This window comes from Lipotes vexillifer, unplaced genomic scaffold (assembly GCF_000442215.2).
Source record: "Lipotes vexillifer unplaced genomic scaffold, Lipotes_vexillifer_v1.1 scaffold680, whole genome shotgun sequence".
In the NCBI taxonomy this organism is placed as follows: Eukaryota; Metazoa; Chordata; class Mammalia; order Artiodactyla; family Lipotidae; genus Lipotes; species Lipotes vexillifer.
Genome location: NW_006780838.1, coordinates 585,550 through 606,643, shown reverse-complemented (window position 1 = coordinate 606,643; position 21,094 = coordinate 585,550). Strand labels below are relative to the sequence as shown.

Sequence of the window (21,094 nt, the reverse complement as noted above, 5' to 3'; positions counted from 1 at the left end):
CTTTTTGTCATCTTTGTGAAATTGGTATATTTCAAGCATCCTGGCCCTGAACTTTTAGACTTTAAGTGGTTCAGCGCCGGTGGGCCTTCTAGGCCCGAACACCTGGAATTACACTGGCCAGCACCTATGGCTGGAAACTGGTGTTGATACTGTTTCCCACTCTTTCTTAACCTCCTTTTCTACTCTTCCTCTCCCGATTGGGCACCATCACTCCCTGGTACCCAGCGCTGGCCCACATCTCAGGGACCTTGGCCTCCACGGTGCCTCCACATGGGGTGCTTTCTCCTCTTCTTCGCTTGTCCGAACCGCACCACCACTCGGATGCCACCTCCCCACTGATGCCACTTCCTCCACGTCCCCTAATCCCTGCACTCATCGTGCTGCTCCCCTCCCCCTCCAGAGGGGCCCAGTTCATTTCATCCCTCCTCACAGCCCTCTTAGCACCGTCCACCACGCAGTCTAGCGATTTCTGTGCTTCACCGTTATCTCTGCACCCTGTCCTGTGAACTCCACCTGGGCAGGGCACTTGCCAGATCCACGTCTTTAACGAAAAGAAAAGCTGTGCTGGGAAAGGAGTGAGATCAGATACAGACCCTTCTGGCTCCCATTTCCATAGGAAGTTAGAGAGATTCATGTTCCGGCAGTGGCCGGATTCCAGAAAACAGCCACTGAAGGAATGGGAGGCTTCTCAAGCCTGCATGTTCAAGCGAAAGTTCAGGCAGTGGAAACTCAGAGCATGTGACTGGGCTGTGACAATGACTCGGCTATGATCTGATGCCCAGATCCACGCGGAAAAAGAGGCAGCCTTACCATTTCGCATCCTGTGAATAGGACAGACGATGACTACAGGCTTGTTTCCACTCCTGCCTGTTGTTCTGCATTCAGGAGGGCCTGAGTCTCTCTCTGATTCATCCATTAGGTGGAAACCCTGCTGCAGGAAGTATGCCCGGCCGCAGAAAGCCCCACTTCCAACCAACACCCATGTGTGCATCCCATCATTCAACACCCATCCACTGACACTACTGGGTGCCCAGCCCTGTGCTGGGGGCACAGAGAGGACTCAGACCCCATCGGAGACAGAAACCAGGTGCTGGCTGGGGCAGGGGAACCACAGCAGGGCCCGGGGTGCTGCAGAAGTCTTCGTGGAGGAGGTGACAGATGAGCTGGGCCTGGAAATGGAACAAGGCTGGGCTGGGACTAGGGAAGAGGATGGAGACCCCCAGAGCAGCTGATGAAGAAGTCAGTGGGGTCAGAACCAGATGGCTATCAGCCCTGAACGCCAAGGAACAAGATGTGGACATTACTGCTCAGATGGCAGGAAGCCATGAGAAGCTTCCCATCGAGGCCTGTTTATAGGATGGGGATCGTATTGGCGATTAAAAGGCACGGGAGGCTAATGAGAATGAGAGGAATTGATGTGTTTGAGCCCATGCTGTACAAAGGAAAACACTGTTCTAACACTTCACAGGCATTCACTCGCTTTATTCTCACATCTCTAAGGGGGAAATATTTTACAGATGAGGAAACTGAGGCACAGAGCAATTATATTACTTACCCGAGGTCACACAGTTAGTAAAAGATGGAAGCTGGTTTTGATCCCAGGCAGCCTGGCCCCCGAGCCTCTCTAGCACTCTACCACCCCACCGGAAGGCTCGGGGCTCTTTCTCAGTCATGAAAATCAGCCCCAGACCTTACACCAAGAGCTGGGGGCCAATCAGACCAGGCCCTCCCAGCCCTGGGGCCAGGCAGGTGGGGACAATGCCCTTTCATTCAGAAGCCCCAAACCTGTAGCACCCTCCTGCTCAAAACAAGCATCCCAGGAAGCTCAAAACCCCACAACAAACACAAATCAGGTCCAGGCCATACACCAGGCCTGGCTCTCCCAGGAATGTCCCCCTCTGGATAAGGCTGGCTGCAAAACCAAAAACAAACCTGCTTCCCAACTAGCAGCTCTTAATAGCCCGACAAGAGAGCACCTATTAGCAGGAGCCTCAACAAACCTTTCAGTGCTGTTCTTTCTTGCAGCTTTGCCTCATTCTCTGACTGGTCCAAACCTAACCAAACTCAGTAAGCATGAAGCAGCCCACACAGTGCCATCAGTCAGTCAGTCAACAAACCCTGAATCTGCCCTGCAGGCCCTTCACCTGATTCCCTACTGGAAACCAAGCTTCTCCCAGGACAGAGGGAGGGACAGGGACTAAGAGGCCGTTTGCTCTAGGCTGGGGGGGTGGGGGGGTGGGGGGGTGGTGAACAGGGACAACATAGTCTGCACTGCCAGGCCTGAGGTGTGCCCAGCACGTGCGCCCCATGGCAATGCACCTGTCAGAGCCAAACATTCTACAGAGATGGGGGAATTTCCAACCGCGATTTGGGGTGTCTGATGGAGATGGTGCTTCTGTTTTACATAAGATTCACAAATTCATCAATCTGGACTAAAGGATGGTCTTGAGAAAAGACTCTGCCCAGCAAAGGCCTGGTTTGGCCTCTGGCTCTTTCTCAACTCTAGGGCCAGGAAGGACACTGCCCATCACCTGGGAGAGGCCCCCCTTCCCCTCTCCCAGTCCAGGTGAGACATCCTAGGGTACAGGTCTCCTTCTCCCCTCTCTGCCCAAAGCATCCATCTGCGTCTGGCTTTTCCTTTCGGGCTTTTGGGAGCTGGTTTAGCACCCGGCCTTGATCATTCTCATCTCCTACTGAGCATCTCCTAAAGAGGGATGGAGAGCTGGGTTTGCAACCCGTGGATGAAGAGCCAGAGGAACACTACCAAAAACACAGAGTGGAGGCTAGACAAGGACCCAGGGCTTGTGCCTGCCGGCCCAGCACTCCTCCACTCCAGAGAGGACTACGCACTGAATCCTCCAGCCACAAACCGCTGGCCTCTGTAGCATTCTTCAGCCCAGGATGCCTCTGGCGCAGGTAATACACAGTGTTAATAGCAACCTCCACTATCACTTACCGAGCTCTCACGATTAGCTAGGATAAGTGCCCTACGACTCTGGCACCACTTAAGACTCACCATGGGCTTTGAGGAAGCCACTGTTATTATCCCCAGGTTTCAGATGGGGTAAGTGAGGCACCAAGAGGCTAGTTGAACAGCCCGTAGTCACACAGCTGGGAAGAGGCATACCCCCAGCTTTTGACAGCTCACTATGCTGTCAAACGCTTTTAGATGTTTCTAAAAGCGAACGTCCAACTACAAAAGGGACTCACCAGCTAGACGCAGCCACACCCCAGACCCAGCAGGCGCGGCGAGCTCGAAGGCCGTTCCACTCGAAGGGAGAGTTGAGCTGCTGTGGGGAGAAGAGGTGCCTCCCCTGCCTCCCTCCGTGAGGGTCCACGGCCCCTCCCCGGGCTGCGGCTGCTCCGCACTGACAGGGATGGGCTGTGGGCGCCCTCTGGCACTCAAGGAAAACGTTTCCGGCAATGGTAGCAGCCGCTGTTGCTGAGGCTCCGATTCCCAGAGGACCCCAAAGTCTTTCCCATCATTTTTGCCCTTTTTTTTCAGAAACCACTTAGCGCTGCCCTTCCTCCAACCATGCCAGGGCCACAATGCAATTAGCCACACGCAGCGCAGAACCAGCCAGAGCTGGTGACCTCAGCTCTCAAGGAAGAAGGGCGCTGCTCAGCCTCCCAAACCCGCCACTCGTGCAGACAGGGTGGTCTGGGGAAACAGCTCAACAAATGCACTTTCACAACCAGAGATGTAAATGGAGCACTGCTCCATTTTCAAAACGCAGAAGGAATGGAAAGGGTCGTGTCACCCATCATGCAATCCTGGCCTGGCAATTAGGGACCTCCTGGTTTTGAGTGCTGCCTTTGCACCAGCTCTGTGTGACCTGGAACAAGTGCCTGGCTCTCCTGGGCCTCTCATTCCCTGTGTGCCCAAATCTGGGGCAGGGATGATGGTGGGGGCATTTCTGCATCTGCCAGTTCCAGCCTTTCTCAATTGGGGTTCCTCACGGAACCACAGAGCACAGAAAATGATGAGGGTTTATCTTCTAACGCCTCCTAGTATGATCCTAAAGGAACAAGAGAAAAGTTAATTCATCACTTCCAATAGGGCTTCATTCCCTCCCGGAAACGGGTTGAGAAAAGTCTCAAAGTCTTTCCAGGTGTGCATACAGGCTGCCGCCCAAAATGCCTGAGAAGCTGACCTAGCAGCTGCCCCTGGGAACTCAATAGGACTCCAATAAGCTGCGGCTCAGACACAGCCTGAAAAGAGCAGCCACATGCCAGAAAGGCCCATTGTAGCCCTGCCTGGAGTAGCTTACAAGCTCCGACCCCTGAGTCAGACATTGAAGTGCAGACACCACATGGATCCAGCATGCCTTCCTACAGTTTACAAAAAGCTTTCACCACCCACTCTCCTAGGCCACGCAACAACCCTGCACAGTGGGAGGGTAGAGACTGTCGTAGCCATTTTACAGATGAGAAATCTGTGACATCTAGCAATTGGATGATTGCCCAAGTCACACTGCTGATTGGGCCAGGAAGCTGGGCCCATTCCACCACGCCATACCATGTCCCCTGCTTGCACACCTTTTCATATGTGTGCCGTTTGATATGTGCCTAAAATTGAAACGAAAATGCTTCAATTAAAATGAAACTTGGGGGACTTCCCTGGCGGTCCGGTGGTTGAGACTCAGCTTCCACTGCAGGGGGCTCAGCTTAGATCCCTGGTCAGGGAACTAAGATCCCACATGCTGCACAGCCAAAACAAAAATAAAAAATAAAATAAAATGAAATTTTGGAACGACTAAGACCCTACTGTATATATAGTGCAGGGAACTCTACTCAATACTCTGTAATGGCCTATATGGGAATAGAATCTAAAAAAGAGGGGATATATGTATATGTATAACTGATTCACTTTGCCGTACTGCAGAAACTAACACGACATTGTAAATCAGCTATACTCCAATACAAATTAATTTTTGAAAAAATGAAACTTGGAATTCATTCTTTTTTTTTTTCTTTTTGAAATTGTGGTAAAATACGTATAACTTAAAAGTTACCGTTTTAAGCATTTGTAAGTGTACAGTTGAGTAGCATTAAATACACCTCGGTATAGAGAGAGTGCCGTGCAGACAGTGGGTCAGGCACAGCCCCTGGCTCACACGCTGCCTGGGCCAGGCCGGGGTCTCAGCCCAGAGCTGCCCCCAGGGCACAGTGGGGGAGACATCTGAGGAAGGCACTGAGAGAACCGGCCAGCCCAGGAGCGATGTCCAGCAAAGTGGTGGGTCACACTTCTCCACCAGGACCGTCCCCTTAGCCTCCAAGGTGATTTTGGCCTCCGGTGAAGACAACACGTGTCACTAAATGTGTCCCCTTGGTAACAGAGCCATTGGGGCTGACAACATCCCAGAGTCTACCTGGTACTGCACATGCTCCGAGGGCTGCAGGGGAAATCGTGGCCCGTCTCCTCCTTCCCCGACAGCTCCATGTTGGTCTCCTTGGCTGCCCCTCCTCGCCAAGCCTTTCCCCTCCACACAGGTGCTCCTCGGGACCCTTACCTCCTCCTTCCCCTCTCTGAGACCCTCACCCCTCCAAGAACCCATCTGACATTCCCAAGCCAGCGACTCCTTCACGCGGGCGTCCAGCCCTGCCCTCTCCCCTGGGTTCCATCCCTGCCTCCCGGGATCTTCCAGGTAAAGACCGCAAACCCCTTCCCCTCAGCACATCCCAAGATGGACCCCTCTTCCCCCCACATTCCCTCCCCTCGATGCCCCTGCCTATAAAGGCACCAACTTTCTTCTGGTCACCAAGTCCGTCATGCTTTGTCCTCTCGACCCTCTTCTCTGTCCTCGCTGTCTGGGCTGTTTCTGTGGCTCACGTCCATCCCTCTCGGCAGATGGCAGACACTTCTCACCAGAAGCCCCAGAAGTGCCTCCTTTTCCCAGTCTAGGCTTCCCAGCCTGCCACCTCCCAGTCCCTAGTCCTAGAACATTGTCCTGATCGTAGCCCCCTTACCAATCAAGGCCCCACCCCTCCACCTGGCACCCTGAGCCCACATCCCCGGTCCCCTCTCCCACCGTGGCCCTCCTGTCACCTAGACACACCTCCTCCCCAGCCACACCCACGGTGCCTGCCTCCACGCTTTTCCCCCGCCCTCCCTCTGCCCAACATCCATCCCACTCAACCCACCGTTACGGCCCAAGTGGCAGGTGAGACCTACGGATGCTGAGATCCTATCATTCAAACCCCACCTCCTCCAAACGATGCCTTCCTGGGCCTACTGGTACGTTTGATCGCAATGACAACAATAATGGCAGACAGGGTGCCAGGTTCTGGGATAAGCACTTTATAGGCACTATCTCATTGGACACTTGCAAAGTTTCACGAGGTGAGTACAATTTTGTTCCCGCTTTACAGATGAGGAAATGAAGAGCAGACGGGCTATGTAACCTGCCCAAGGACAGTGACAACTGTACTAGTCTCAGCTGGAGCTTCCTAAAATTTGTATTGGGCTTTAACTTCTCTGATGTTTGTACCCGGCTTTGCAGATTTTAACGGCTCCTGGGCGACACAGGCTCCGGCGCCCTCCGTTTCCCTTCTCCAAGCCTAGCTCCGTGCCTTTCCCAAAGGTGCACCCTGGCCCAGCTTTATCTGAACAGCACCTGCCGTGAGTGGTTCCACTAAAGTTCAGAAAACAGTGTTGGGACGGGACCTCAGGGCTGGGCCTCACCACCACCAGTGTGGTTTCTGGGTCGTAACTTGAAACACTGTGTTCTTGGATCTATGTAATGATGTGTCCATTAAAACTCTTTGTAAGTAGATCATGTTTTAATGATGACTTCTGGGAGGGGGCACTCCCTCCAAGCTCTGATGGGTACCAGAGGCAGCACGGGAAAGTGCTGGAGGTCTCACAGCAGGTGGTTGGGCCCCTTCTGGTGTGACCTAGGCTAAAACTGCTAACGTCAATAATGGCCACAGGTCTCTCTCTCTCTCTCTCTCTGTGTTACCACCGTGGGGCACACTGACCCTGGCAATGGGAGCCTAACAGATTTTTTTCATCCACCTGGGCTCTTCTCAGATTGGAAGCCAGACTTTCTGGCACAGCTAGAAACCAGCAAACTCCCATGTGCTGAAAAAGGCTGATTACCAAAGTCGGGAACACTCATCCTGCCACCTCGGGAGGAACCTGGTGGGAAGCAGGCTGTGCTAGACCCAGCCCCACGGAGACTGGTGAAGACACGACCGCAGGTGCCCGTAACGCCCACGCCCCCGCCAAGGACAGTGACAACACTACTAGTTTGTCTTCAGCTTTTCTAAATCTTGCACTGAGATTTCTAAATCTTGCCCTGATTTACGCGTCTTGCCTCCCCAATTTTAAATGGCTTCAGGGGTCCAAGATTCAGATGGAAAAGAGCAAACCTGGAAGAAAACTACTTTCCTTTTCGCATTTGGTCTGTGCATTAGTGTCAGCGGTACTCACATGAGTCAGCTCCCGTGGAGGGGAGGGCTCTGTGAGAGGGGTCTGTGTGCTGCAGAAGCAGATGAGCTGGCCATCTGAGCTGGGGAGGGAGCCAACATCCACTCGGCACCCCATGGCTGAGCCCTGCTCTGCAGAGCTGGGACCCAGAGAGAGGGACCAGAACAGAGTGAGAAGTGGTTGGTGGGGTGCAGGCAGAGAATGGAAGCAGGAGTGAAGAGGCCCAGCTGTGTCAGACGCCAGCTGCATGAACTTGGGCAGTAGCCGAAGCTCCGGGCCTGCTGCTTCATCCACAAAACAGGTGAGAGCACCTGCCCGGCCTGCTTTCAGGGGCTTTGCTGGGGATTAGCAAGGATATGGATGTGAATGGGCTCTGTGAGCTGGTAAGTCTCCAGGCAGGTCTGGGGGGTTGTACATCTCCTCATTATTTCAGCTCACATCTGCTGACTGCTGAACTGTATCCGGCCATTAGCTCGAGGTGGTGACTAATTGTTTTCTGATGAAAAAAACAAGATTTCCTTAATGTTCATGAGTCACGCAATGAGCATCTCTATACCAAGAACATCTCACTCTCAAAGATGTGGCCTGTTCATCTAAACATGCCTGAGAAGTGGTCAGGTGTGACCCACCCTCTTTCCTGAGGCCCACTGTGCACTTTGCAAACCCAGAGTGGTGGGTAGGGTGAATAGGGTGGTCTCTGCCCTCCAGGAGGCTGGGATGGATAAGGAGGAAGACCTGCTAGGCTCTCTCTGACGCTTACAGGGTGGGGCTCCCTGTAACAGGCACAAACCAGGAGCCAACAGGCCGTGCCAACAGCAAACGTTGAGCGAGGTCCTGGATGCAGTTGTAATCCAGTGGCAAATATGCTGCAGGGGGACTGCAGCTGGCGGATGGCATCAGAGTCAGGCCTTGGACAAGGTGTAGGGTTCTGCCTTGTGAGGTGGACATCAGCCCAAGTTCAGATGCAGGAGGGGGACGGGGCAGAGAACACCTAATAGGGACCCTGCCCCCAAGGAGCTTTCAGTCCACTTGAGAAGAAAAGGAAAACAGAGAACATGAAAGCTACGTAAACATCATATGTATGTAGTCAAAGGCCAAAGGATAGTGTGTGTGGCCGGGACAGGGGAGCAAGCCGGAGGGCTGGTGTTCACTCCTCTGCCCCTGGCTGGTTCCAGCCTCACCATCTCTCACAGGCTGTTTTCTAGGTTCGTCTAATTGGGACCCTTCTCCTAACATCCATCCTCCAATCCAGAATACACACTGCCAGCTATTCTCCCAAAGCCCAAGAATCCCCAGTTCCCTCCCTCCCCTCCGCTGCCCACAGGAGAAAGTCCAAACTCTCTGGCATCCACCACCCTTCCCCGTCTGCCCAACATTTCCAGCCACCATTCCCACGACACCCTTGCACCTGCCCTATGACCAAGTGACACCAGACAATTCACACACCCTGGTCAGGCCAATCACTTTAACATAAACGCATTTGCCTAACCTGACCTCGCTGCCTAGAATGCCAGAGAAAGCGGGCTCTGGGTTTGGAGTCCTAGAGTCGTGATCTTACATAAGTTACTTAACGTTTTTGTGTTTCGGTTTCTTCATCTGTGAAATGGGGATAATATACCCACCTTCTAGGATTCTTGTGAAGATCAAATGAGTTCAATCAAGTAGAGTCAGATTAGCTTCTAGTCCATTGTAGGTACTCAAAAAACGCTAACTTGGGCTTCCCTGGTGGTGCAGTGGTTGAGAGTCCGCCTGCCGATGCAGGGGACGCGGGTTCGTGCCCCGGCCCGGGAAGATCCCACATGCCGCAGAGCGGCTGGGCCCGTGAGCCATGGCCGCTGAGCCTGTGCGTCCGGAGCCTGTGCTCCGCAACGGGAGAGGCCACAACAGTGAGAGGCCCGCGTACCGCAAAAAAACAAAACAAAACAAAATAAAAAACCGCTAACTTTTGTTAGTAGCAATGGACTGAAACTTTCCAAGGTTTCTTTTTTCGACGTCGCTTGCACGAAGAATGAATTGCTCCTCCTTCTGGGCATGTGGGTAAATCTGTTATAGCATTTATTTCATTCTCTAGTGATGGGAATTCAACAATACATCACCGTGCCTGATAGAACACCCATCTCCTAGTAGATGCTTCATAAATATGATTCACCTGGGTCTATGCTGGGACGTCTCAGGCACAGTGTCTACCATGGCTGTAGCAGTCAGAATGAACTAAGATATCCTGTGGTAACAAACAGCTCCCAAATCTCAGTAGCATCAAACATCAAAGGTTTATTTCTCAGTCACACTATGAGTCACTCGCTGTTTGGTGAGGGCTCTACACCACATTGCCCTCATGTGGGACCCAGGGCAGCAGAGCCTCCTCTCTGGGACACCCCAGGTCACTTACAGCAAAGGGAACAGAGTGTGGCAAATCTCACATTGGCTCCAAAGGGCTTCTGTCTGGAAGCGACAAACTTCTGTTGACGTTTTACTGGCCAAAGCAAATCAGGTGGGATAGTGCCAGCCTACCATGTGCTTAAGATTAGGATATTGGCAAACAGCCCTAATGACCCAGTTCCTCATCTGAGGATCAAAATGTTACTTCCTGAGAATGAGAGCAGAAGCAACGAGTGGTTTATGACTTCAGGCTGGAGAAATGAGGCCCTGGCAGCTGTACTCAAACCCCTGCAGAGGCTCCAGGCCAAGTGCAATAGAAATGACAACAGGACCACCAGCTGGCAGGCTTGGACTGTGCAAGGCTTAGCCCTCAGAGGTAGAGTGGACATGCAGAAAGGGGACAGAGAGTTATGGTGCTTGGCAGGATACCTATCCAGCTCCTAATTTATATTTAGACTCCACCCACAGCATCCTGGGAATGCAAGACAGGCTGCCTCCCTGACATCGGAGGGCCATTTCCTCCTGATGGACAGGGCTCTCTGCTATCCTTTGGCCCATCCCAAGGTGACTTCTCACTCAAAATGATGGTGTCAACTCATTCTGGCCAAGAGAACAATTACATGACATTCCTGAGTGCTCTGCAGCTGCTTGTCCCGGCAGAACCATGGGGCAGGCAGGGCTTCTGCAAGGACAACCTACAAATGATCCCCAGAGTTATGTCCAACCTCCCAAACCCAGCTCTGCGGCAGTGCCAGATTTATAGTCTTCCCAACACAGAGAGGTGTGTTTTACTAAAGGGACAAGGCTCTGGAAGAATGAACTTCAGTATCTGAAATTCAATCAGCACAGCCAGGCAGATTAAGAGTTTCAGACAATCACATAAAGCGGCATTTACAAAGAGACATGACTGCTTCCCAAACTCACGGTCGCCCAGATGCCTCAGAGTCAGGCACCTGGGATCACCCTTGGGAGTGTGGAAGCAGACACAGCGATGGTGGCCCTCTCCTGGAAGCCATTCCATGGTCATCCTACCAACCACAGGAAGGTTTAAGATGCTCTGGGATCCCTGCAGAGATGCCGACTCGAGTGGGATGTTTCTGCGAGCCAGGCACACATGGCGGGCCAGCAAGGCCCACACCAAGAGAAAGAAGAGCTGGGGCATTTGGGACAAGGGATTCTCTCTGCTTTCTCTCTAACAGGAGCATGCGCAGCTGCATCCCTTCCCTTGGAAGGCTTCCCAGGGACGCACAGCGGCAAAAACACACTGCTGCACAGACACAGTCTTGGAGAAGAGCCTTGCTGGTGTCTGGTCAGACTCTTGGGAACAACATGCCTGAACGGTGGCGTTATGCAGCATCTGTCCCCTTGACTGGTCATGCCACCCACGTTTTCTTCTCTGTTCTGTGCCTTCAAGCCAGCTGTGTTGTGAGGAACCATGGCAGCACCAAGCAGGCTCTCCTCAGAGGGGAGGTACATGGCAAGAAGGCCAGCACAGATCCCTGCATCTTCATCTCAGCCAGCCTGCATCAGTGTCCTTGGGTCGCCTTCTGCCCCAGCTAGCCGGCTGTGGCCAGAGAAGAACAAGATTGGGAAAGGGGCCTCAGGGTCACGTGGTACAATCCAGTAGGGAAGACTCTTCCAACAGTACATGTGACCCATCTTTCCCTTTCTCTCTGTCTCTCCCACATTTACATTTGCAACCAGCTCTCAGGTGAGTCTCTTTCAGAGGGCACTGATTTGGGATCTGGTTGATGACTCCTGGCTGCATTATTAGAGTGTGCCCTGAAGACTGGTTCTTGGTCAAAATGATGGCCTGAGAATAAGCATTGCTTAAAACTGCCCACAGAGCTGTCCAGGAAAAGCATGATCCCAAGACAAGGAGAGGAACGTTAATTAGATAAACTTTGCAACAGTCCTCTGGCCAATGAGTGTGCTAATACTCCTGCTGGTTAAGGTTTCTCTGGAGCATAACCAGAGCGGCCCCTACAGCTGCGTCTACATCCTGCCCATAGGACACTGGGAAAGGGAAAGCCCTCTGCACCTCCTGCTTCAGCACCTCGTTCCTGGACAGCGCACTCCCACTGCCGATCACCCGCTCCACGCCCCACTCTTGGAGCTGCTGAAAAGGAAGCATTGAGTGCAGGTTCTGAACGATGCCTCTGCACAGAGCCCGGGTCACGTGCCCCAGGGAGAGGTCAGAGGAGGAGATTCTGGTCGCTGAGGCCAGCTGGTCTGGCAGGTGCCTCTCGCCCAGCACTGTTGGAGTGATGGTTAGGCAGGTGTCTTTCTGCTGTGCAGCAGCCTGGATCACGCGTGAGTACACAGTGGATTCTTCAACCTCCAGGCCTGCCAGGAACAGAGAAGGCCTGTGTGAGTTCATGCACCCCCTCGCTGCAGGCTATAGAGTTACCAGGGAGCAAGGAGAGGTTGACTTGCTGCCTCTCCTCACTGTGGCTGGCTGCTTCCCAGCTCAGGACTCAAATATTCTGGCTAGTTGTGCTCTGCTCCAGACCCCAGCCAGCTTTCTCACTACAGACCCCAGCCCAGCCTTCAGGGAGAGATCTCGTAAGTGCTGCTGTGAGTCCTTACCATCCCGCAGCTGTGGGACTCTTGGTCCTAAGTGGACCAAATGCATACACTGATCAATAAGTATCATCACACCTGTTATTAGAGTCACAGGAATCCCAGGACCACAGTGCTGATCGCAGTCTAGCCTGCCCCTCGGCAGAGGTTACGAACAACCAGTCTAGACCAGAGCTCAGAGTTGAATATGCATGTGAATCACTCAGGGATCTTATTAAAACACGGCTTCTGATTCAGTGTGCCTGGGGTGGGGCCTGAGATTCTGCATTTGTCATCAGCTCCCAGAGGAAGCCAGTGCAGCTGGCCAGAGGACCACGCTTTTTGAGGAGAAGGTTCTAGATCAGTGCTTACCAACACTTGAGAGCATCAGGATCACCTGAGGAACTTTTATAAAATGCTGTGCTCAGGCCCCACTCCTCTCCCCGAAGCCAAATAATCAGCTTTTCTGGGGGGTGAAACTAGGACATCAACATTGTTTTTAAAACTCCACGAGTATTTCCAATGTATGGCCAAAAGTTCCCAAGGAGTCTCAACGTCAGCACATTTAACTTATACAAACTCAACTATACACCCTCAGGAATGAGAAAGAAAAAAATATATTTTTTCAATCAAATGAAACAATGTAGACATTTCATAGGAGGTTAAGTTATATAAACTACTAGCCTTCAAAGCACCCTCTGTTTCATCAAAATAAGAACCACGAAAATGCAAAAGACTTTTCTTTTTGAAAATCTTAGAGAAAATTTAAGTATTACCTACTCTTTCAGGGCTGAGCAAAACAGTCACTTCTGTATAAATAGAAACACCAGCCACCTCAGTAAACAGTCGACAGACTCAACCCAGTTAAAGCAGTATCTGAGTAAAGCGCTTGCCTGAAGGTTCTGATGACTGGTTCTGCATCTTTAAGACCTTTCTTGATTCAAGGCAAAACAAGATCAAAGTTCTGTTCTTTATTTTTTTATTTTTTTATTTTTTGCGGTACGCGGGCCTCTCACCGCCGTGGCCTCTCCCGTTGCGGAGCACAGGCTCCGGAGGCGCAGGCTCCGCGGCCATGGCTCACGGGCCCAGCCACTCCGCGGCATGTGGGATCCTCCCAGACCGGGGCACGAACCCGCGTCCCCTGCATCGGCAGGTGGACTCTCAACCACTGCGCCACCAGGGAAGCCCATACTCTCTTTTTTGAGGCGCATCTTCTCCCCTAACCATAACTGTGGAGGATCCTAATAGTCTCCTGGCTCTCCCTGGCCCCACTATTACTTTCTCTGTCAGTAACCTTGCATTTGAGGTTTGCCTTCTGATGGCTACAGACAGCGGAGAATAAAATGATCAAACATGAATGAGTGAAAAGACTGGTAGCACTTATTCCTGGCAAGTAGCACCTCTCCTGCTTTCTTGGAAGGGTCCCTGGAAGCTCTGACGTCTTCCTGCTCTCTTTAGGGTGCAACTGATCAGGGCTTCCTCTGCTCTGCATTTACAGAGAAAGATGTAACCTCTTTCTTCCAGGAGAGGTTCCCTTTCTAAGTACTTAGGGTAGAAATGAAATTTCTGGCCAGCTGTCTAGGAATAGGGAAATCATGCTTATCAGATGCATATGGGTCACTTGTAGGAGCTCAAAATCAGGTCATTTCAGGAAACATCCAACAGAATAACTAGGTGGGGCATAGGCCACAGGGAGCACCTGGGATGTTCATACTGGTCATGCAGACAGGTGTTGCTGACCCACGTCAGTCCTTCCAGGCTGGCTGGGGGTGTCAGGATTGCGGGTAAGTTCTGCCCCCTTGGCTGGGAATCCCTCAGGAATGCTCCATTTAAAGAACAGAACTTTGGGTCCGGGAAGATCCCACATGCCGCGGAGCGGCTGGGCCCGTGAGCCATGGCCGCTGAGCCTGCGCGTCCGGAGCCTGTGCTCCGCAACGGGAGAGGCCACAGCAGTGAGAGGTCCACGTACCGCAAAGAAAAAAAAAAAGAGAGTAGCTGATGGCAGCTCAGAAGATGAAAGAAGCCTACAACCTCAGATCCCTAAGGACAGAGGGAACGTGCTAGAATCTGGCTGGGTCTGAGACAACAATCTAGAAACTTACAGCACGTTCAGCACCAGGACACTGCCACATAGAAAGGACAAGCAGAGAACACACCACTGTGTGGGTCACCCTTACCTAGATCCGCCATCCACTGGATCAGCATGTGGACGAACATGGCCAGCACGTTGCCCCCATTGAGTGATGCTGCCACCGCCAGGTAGGTCCTGTCAAAGTACGGGAAGTAGGCGACTGGAGCTGCAGGGTCTGGAGTCTCCACTGGCTGGAATCCTGAAGGCATGGAGGCTACCAGCTGCACCGAGGTGCTGACGTTGAGAACTGGATGTGGTCCAAAGAAAGCAGAGGTTAGGCCTGTTGGGCTAACTCAGAGGCCACAAGTCACAACAGGGTCGGAGAGTGTGCCACAAATTCCTGGATACTCCTCCTTTCAGGGGGAAGAGCCTAGTTCTCCACCTCTGAGTGTGGGCTGGACTCAGTGACTGGCTTCTAATGAAGAGAGTAAAGCAGAAATAACAGCGTGTGACTCTGGAGACCAGGTCATAAAAGGGCACTGCAGCTTCCGTCTTGATCACTTGCTCCAGGGGAGGCAGGTACCACGTCGTGAGCAGCCCTATGGAGAGGCCCACTGGGTGGTTGCTGGCATAACTGACCCCATCTTGGGCCCGTATGGTCCCTCCTGTCCTTCCGCTGACCCTACCCAGGACTGTACTAGGTGGTGAATCACTTCTCTGTCGTCAAGGGCTTTGTAGTTAGTAGATATTATTTAACAACGGTTAGGGCCAGGTGGCCTCGATGCTCTGTTAGTTCCCAAACTGTGCTGACTTTTGCTGATGTATTCCCAGAGCCCATGAGACTAGTTACCCATTCAATCATCTTAACTTAGGAGTGTATGTCCTGTTTCCAGGCACCCACCCTCACGCCCTAGGTTAACTATAAAACTGTCCCAAAGGCCCCTTGGTGGTGCAGAATGTAGCTGCCAATGCTTCCAGATCATTGTCTGCCTGATCCCACTCTGTAAGTTACTCTAAAATAAACTGACCCATTGATTATATGGAGCCGCCTGCCTCATTTTTCAGTCTCAAGATGCATTCTCAGTTCGGTGGGTACTTTTCATTCCCTCCGTCCTCCAACACCTACAAGGAGCTGAGGCCTCCTGCCAAGAGCCACATGAGTGAGCTGAGAAGTGGATCCTCCTGCCCAGTCAAGCCTTCGGATGAATGCAGTCCCAGCCGACTGACAGTGTGATTGCAATCTCACAAGGGACCGTGAGCCAGACCATCCAGCCACACCTAGACTCCTGACTCTCAGAAACTGTGTGAGATAATAAGTGTTTGCTGTTTTAGGCTACTAAGTATTGGAGTGATTTGTTACACAGCAATAAGCTACTATTCATAGAGAGTCAGACCTCAGCCCAAGTGTTTTATTCTTTGGGAGGTTTCATTCATTTTTGGTGGGTACCACCTCCTTCTCATTTCCAAGGTGTGCTTCTCAACCTCCCTCCACCAGCAGGGGGGATGCTCCCAGATCTAGAACACAGGGGATGATTTTCTCCTCTAGATGGAGGCCAGAGCCTACAGACTGTCCCAGGAGTCTCTTCTCCATTTCTCACGAGACCTGGCCAGAAAGCCTGTTCCTCTCAGTCTGTTGGGGCTAAACTAACTGAGGTCAGCATCCAACTATCCTACCTACTGGGAGGCAGAGGCAAGGAGAGTGAAAACAAGTCTCAGAAAGTCAATAACCTTGACTTCCTGCCACATCAAGCCTTTCACCATGACGATAAACCAGAAGCATCATGCCCTCCACCTATCCCCTCAGGGGGAAGTGTCAGTGAAGGGGGCCTACCAGCCTTGCTCATGGACACCGCACAGCTGGGCACAGGCCAGCAGCCCCAGTCTAGAACCAGAGACCACAACCAGCTCAGTGAAGATGGAGCCTAAATCTTATTCCCATTTGACCAGCCCCTCACTCACCATCTAGAAAGGACATTTATATCCAGGCACGTGACAGCTCTCTGTGGAGGGAACAGCCTAAGATTTGAAGACTACCAGGTAGGAGGAAAGAGCCAGGCTCTTTATAGGCACCATCCCAGTGCATCACAACAACTGCCCCATGAGAAAGGCATCATCATCCTCATTTTGGATGATGACAAGGGCTCAGGGAGAAAATTCAGGAGAAAAAGATGGGGTTTTTGACCTTAAAAGATTTTATCACATATTTGTGCAAACAAAAGTGGCAGAATCTGGATATATGTATATGTATAACAGATTCACTTTGTTATACACCTGAAACTAACACAACATTGTAAATCAACTATACTCCAATAAAAAAAATTTTTTTTAAGTGGCAGAATCTCACCTTTCCCTCTCACCTAATCTTGAATTAAGAGGAATTACTACCAAAAACAAAACAAAAAGTCACTTGAAATTTTATTTTTTAAGAATGTAATAAAATAGGAATAAACTACTGCTTCAGAGGATAATGCTGGTCAGAGTTTTTAAACTCAAGGTTAAATTGTAATAATTCTAACTGATGGAGGACAAAAAGATGTGATGACAAAGAAAATCCGAGTAAGATGAGTGACTTCTCTGTTCCCCTTGATAACAAGGCGAGGCTCTCAAAGTGGGCCCACTCAGCCAGGCTGCCCTGAGGATCAAATGAAACACACAGCCTGCCTTCACCCTGCTCGGGGAGGCAGACCCAAAGTCTACCCCAGCCCCAGGAGGGGCAAACGACAGCCCCCAGGCCATATCCAGCCTGCCATCTGTTTTTGTATGGCCCAGGAACTAAGAAAGGCTTTTCCATTTTTTTTTAACGATAGCTTTATTGAGATATAATTCAGAAAATTCACCATAAAATGCACCCTTTTAAAGTGTACAGTTCTGTGCTTTTTAGTATATTCACAGAGTTGTACAAACATCACTGAGATCTAATTTTAGGACATTTTCACCACTCCAGAAAGAAATCCCATACTGGTTAGCAATCAACCCCATTCCCAGCCCTAGACAACCATGAATTTGCTTTCTATCTCTATGGATTTGCCTATTCTGGACATTTCACAGGAATGGAATAATACACTATGTGGCCTTTCACTTTCATTCACATGTTATAGCATTTTAGCTCTGCAGATACACCACATTTTTAAAATCCATTTATCAGTCGATGGGCATTTGGGTTGTTTCTACATTTTGGCTATTATGAATAAGGCTGCTAGGAACATTTGTGTACAAGTTTTTTGTGCGGACATGTGTTTTCAATTCTTTTGAGTATACACATAGGAGTGCAATGGCTGGGTCCCATGGTAATTCCATGTTTAACTTTTGAAGAACTGCTAGACTGTTTTCCAAAGGGACTGCACCATTTTATAATCCCAGTAGCGTGTTCTTACCTTTTTAAAGGTTGAAAAGAAATGAAAAGAAGAATATCTCATGACACATGAAAATTTTATGAAATTCACATTTCAGCATCTATAAATAAAGTTTTATTGGAACACAGCTACACCCACTCACTTATGCATTGGCTATGGCTGCTTTCCTGCCCCAACAGCTGTTAAGTAGTTATGATAGAAACAAAATGGCCCACAAAGCTTAAAATATTTACAATCTGGACCTTTACAGGAAAACTTTGCCAGCCCCTGCCCTGGATTGCTGTCTCCCCTTCACTGTGACTCTCTTACATGGAATACAGGGACGTCTGCATTTCTACTCAGATCCGAGGAACTTTCGTTGACAAACACACAATAACAAAACCCCTAATCTATTGAATAATAATCTGTTTTCTTGGTCACGGAGACACATAGAAACCAGCCAACTAGAGAGAGTCATTTCCCTCACCTGTCTCTAGAGAAGAAAGGCACAGACTGTGGTCAGGACAGAAATTGCCCTGCTGAATTGTAAGCTCCCGGGGCAGGGGCTTCACCTGTAGGGATGAGGGTGTTTTTCATGTTTGTAACATAATGGTCGAGGACGCTGCGACTGCTGGCTATGTGTGCCCCTCGGACCCTGGCACAGAGCTGGGGCTTAGGAGGCCCCAGTAGAAGTCTGAGGAGAGAACCAAAGACAGACTTACCTGCGTCTGTCCTTTGGGCCATACAGGAATAGACAGAGGCCTGCAAATCCCCCAAGGCCACGCCCACCTGTGTCCCCTTTGGGATCTCGAACCAGGCCTGGGAAGTTCTGCCTGCCACGTTGCCAGGCTCGGTGACGTCCGGGAGCAGGTGGACGGGAAAGCCTGCGTCCCTCAGTCTGCAAACCAAAAGTGGACAGCATATCTACCTGGTGCTTGGTTTTCTGTTTTCTGTTGTTTCCAGGAAACTCAGCAACAGAAAGCGCAATAGGATACACATTCAAGAAGGGAGGGCAGAATCCAGTGTTTTCACAGAGGGCCTCTTTGGCTTTTTTTTAAACCATGAGGAAAAGCCTTGAGTTATTTAAAGAGTGAACCCTGGCTTTCAAGAGCTTGGGATGGGCCTCTTGGAGAAGACCTCAACCAGTTTGAGCAGAGGTGGTCAGAAGGGACTGGATAAGAAGCAGATTTCATGGGCATCCAGCCTCCTGCATTTGAAGGGAGAGCAAACACTGTGCAAAGGGAGGAAGCTGGAGTTTTAGAGCAAAGTCACAGCTGGTTAGCACAGGCCAAACCAAAGTCAAACTCATCAGTCTCCTGAATACCAAATGCATCCATCACTCACGGTTAGTGAACACGGGGCTGCCAATTTTATAAAACATGCTGGAAAGTCCTTTACCTGAACTACCAGGTGCTTTTTGTTTTATTACAGAGCTCAGAATTTGGGCCCTGGAGGCAGTGAACTTATAGAGCACTGGACTGCTGGACCTGAAAAGGCAAATAATTGCTTAAAGGGAACTTAAAAGGCATCCCTTAAGCCTACTACTCCCATTTCTTAACCCTATTTTAAAATACATTAGGGTGGGGGAGAGAGATAGTTAGGGAATTTGGGATTGACATGTACACACTGCTATATTTAAAATGGATAACCCACAAGGACCTACTGTATAGCACAGGGAACTCTGCTCAATATTATGTAACAACCTAAATGGGAAAAGAATTTGGAAAACAATAGATACATGTACATGTATAACTGAATCACGTTGCTGTACACCTGAAACTAACACAACATTGTTAATCAACTCTACTCCAATATAAAATAAAAAGTTCAAAAAATAAAATATGTTAAAGAATGAATGTTGTTCTTTGGAATCTACGGGCTGGCTCAGGACACAGAAAGAACTGGGGAGCCCACCCTAGGTCTGGGCAACAGTGGAGGAGCAGGCAGCATGGCGTGGTGGGTGGCGCCCCTCCCCAAGAACTTCACTTACAGTCAGGCCCACCCCTGCCCAGGGACTGGAACAGGCTGGAGAGTGTTGGAACCTGATTTTGGCCTTGTGGAATCCTCCATTATTCCCAGATGGGAAAGCCCCACTGAAGCTCCCGCTTTAGAGGTTCTGCCCTTCAGCCTCAAGCCAGCCTGCATGGTTATACTCACATCTCCAAGTTCCAGCTTTGGTTCCTGGTGTTGAAATATCCCCAGCTAGCGGCATTCTGGTCGGACATCAGGGGTCTTGTCAAGCCACACAGCATGGCAACCACATAGTCATGGATAGTGCCAGCTGCATCGTAGGACTTCAGGAACTCTGGGCTGTTTTTCATACCCCAAACAATTCAACGTGGTTTAATATTGACTTGAAAGCATGTGCTGCACCTAACTGTGGGCAGTGTGGACTAGACATGGCATAGCTGGGTAGCAGCCAGAACCCCACAGGCTGTGGATCCCTAGCAGCTGAACCTCCCAACCCCTCCAAGCCAAGCTGGCCAGAGTCAGCCTTAGGGGAGGGTACTCATAGGAGGACACACCGTGCCTGGGAAAGCAGGACATCAGCCGTTCTCAGCAGCCCTGATCCCACCGTGAACCCATCATGTGATCCTTGGCAAATCCCTTGCCCTCTCGGGTCTCTTCTTTCCCCCTCTAGGTGAGGATCAGATTACCAGTAAGAGCCCTCTGCAAAATGAACCAGTGGTAGACCAAGTCTAAGTCTTGTGACTATACCCTGTGCTGGGCCACACTCACTGAGGGACAATCCAGCACGTGGAGTGATGCTGACCAGCTAGAGGTACAGCTCCCTAGCCACTCTCGTTCCCCTGCAAATCCGTCACCCAATTCAAAGAACAGGTGTCCGTACCTATTTTTCAAAAGCCAGAAGATGGTTGCACAGCCAAACCCCGTGGCCACACTGAGATGAGACTCTGGCTGGGGCAGAGAAGCGAGGAACTTGCTGCCACACCTGCCATCCTGCCACGTTACCAGGTGGCTCACGGCTCTGGGCTCGAACACAGGGGCAGCCCCTGCCTCTGTCCATTCACAACCTGGAACGAAGGAGATGACCAAAAATGGAGAAGGGAGCAACGGACTAGCACCAGCATGTCTTGAGACTACTCTGCTAGTGAGCTTATAGGACGGACTTTATCACCCATGACAACGCTTCACTCACACTCAGGGGTTCTGGCCAGTACCCAGAAGAGCAGGGAGTGAATGGACCTAGAGATTGTCATACTGAGTGAAGTAAGGCAGACAGAGAAAGGCAAGTGGTATCATATGATATCACTTACATGTGGAATCTAAAAAAAAAAAAAAAAAAAAGGGACAAAT

At 50.8% G+C, this 21,094-nt stretch overlaps 1 protein-coding gene across 1 annotated transcript in view; it reads right to left on the bottom strand.

Moving 5' to 3' along the window:
* Nucleotides 1-11,744: 11,744 nt before the first annotated feature.
* Nucleotides 11,745-21,094, bottom strand: part of SHPK (sedoheptulokinase) — a 19,023-nt gene continuing 9,673 nt past the window's right edge. The window contains exons 3-7 of the mRNA XM_007454183.1: nucleotides 20,628-20,811; nucleotides 19,934-20,086; nucleotides 18,499-18,674; nucleotides 14,551-14,751; nucleotides 11,745-12,157 (exon numbers count right to left, since the gene is read on the bottom strand). Of these exons, the coding sequence (XP_007454245.1) occupies nucleotides 11,745-12,157; nucleotides 14,551-14,751; nucleotides 18,499-18,674; nucleotides 19,934-20,086; nucleotides 20,628-20,811 (1,127 nt within the window). The remainder of the gene's footprint in view (nucleotides 12,158-14,550; nucleotides 14,752-18,498; nucleotides 18,675-19,933; nucleotides 20,087-20,627; nucleotides 20,812-21,094) is intronic.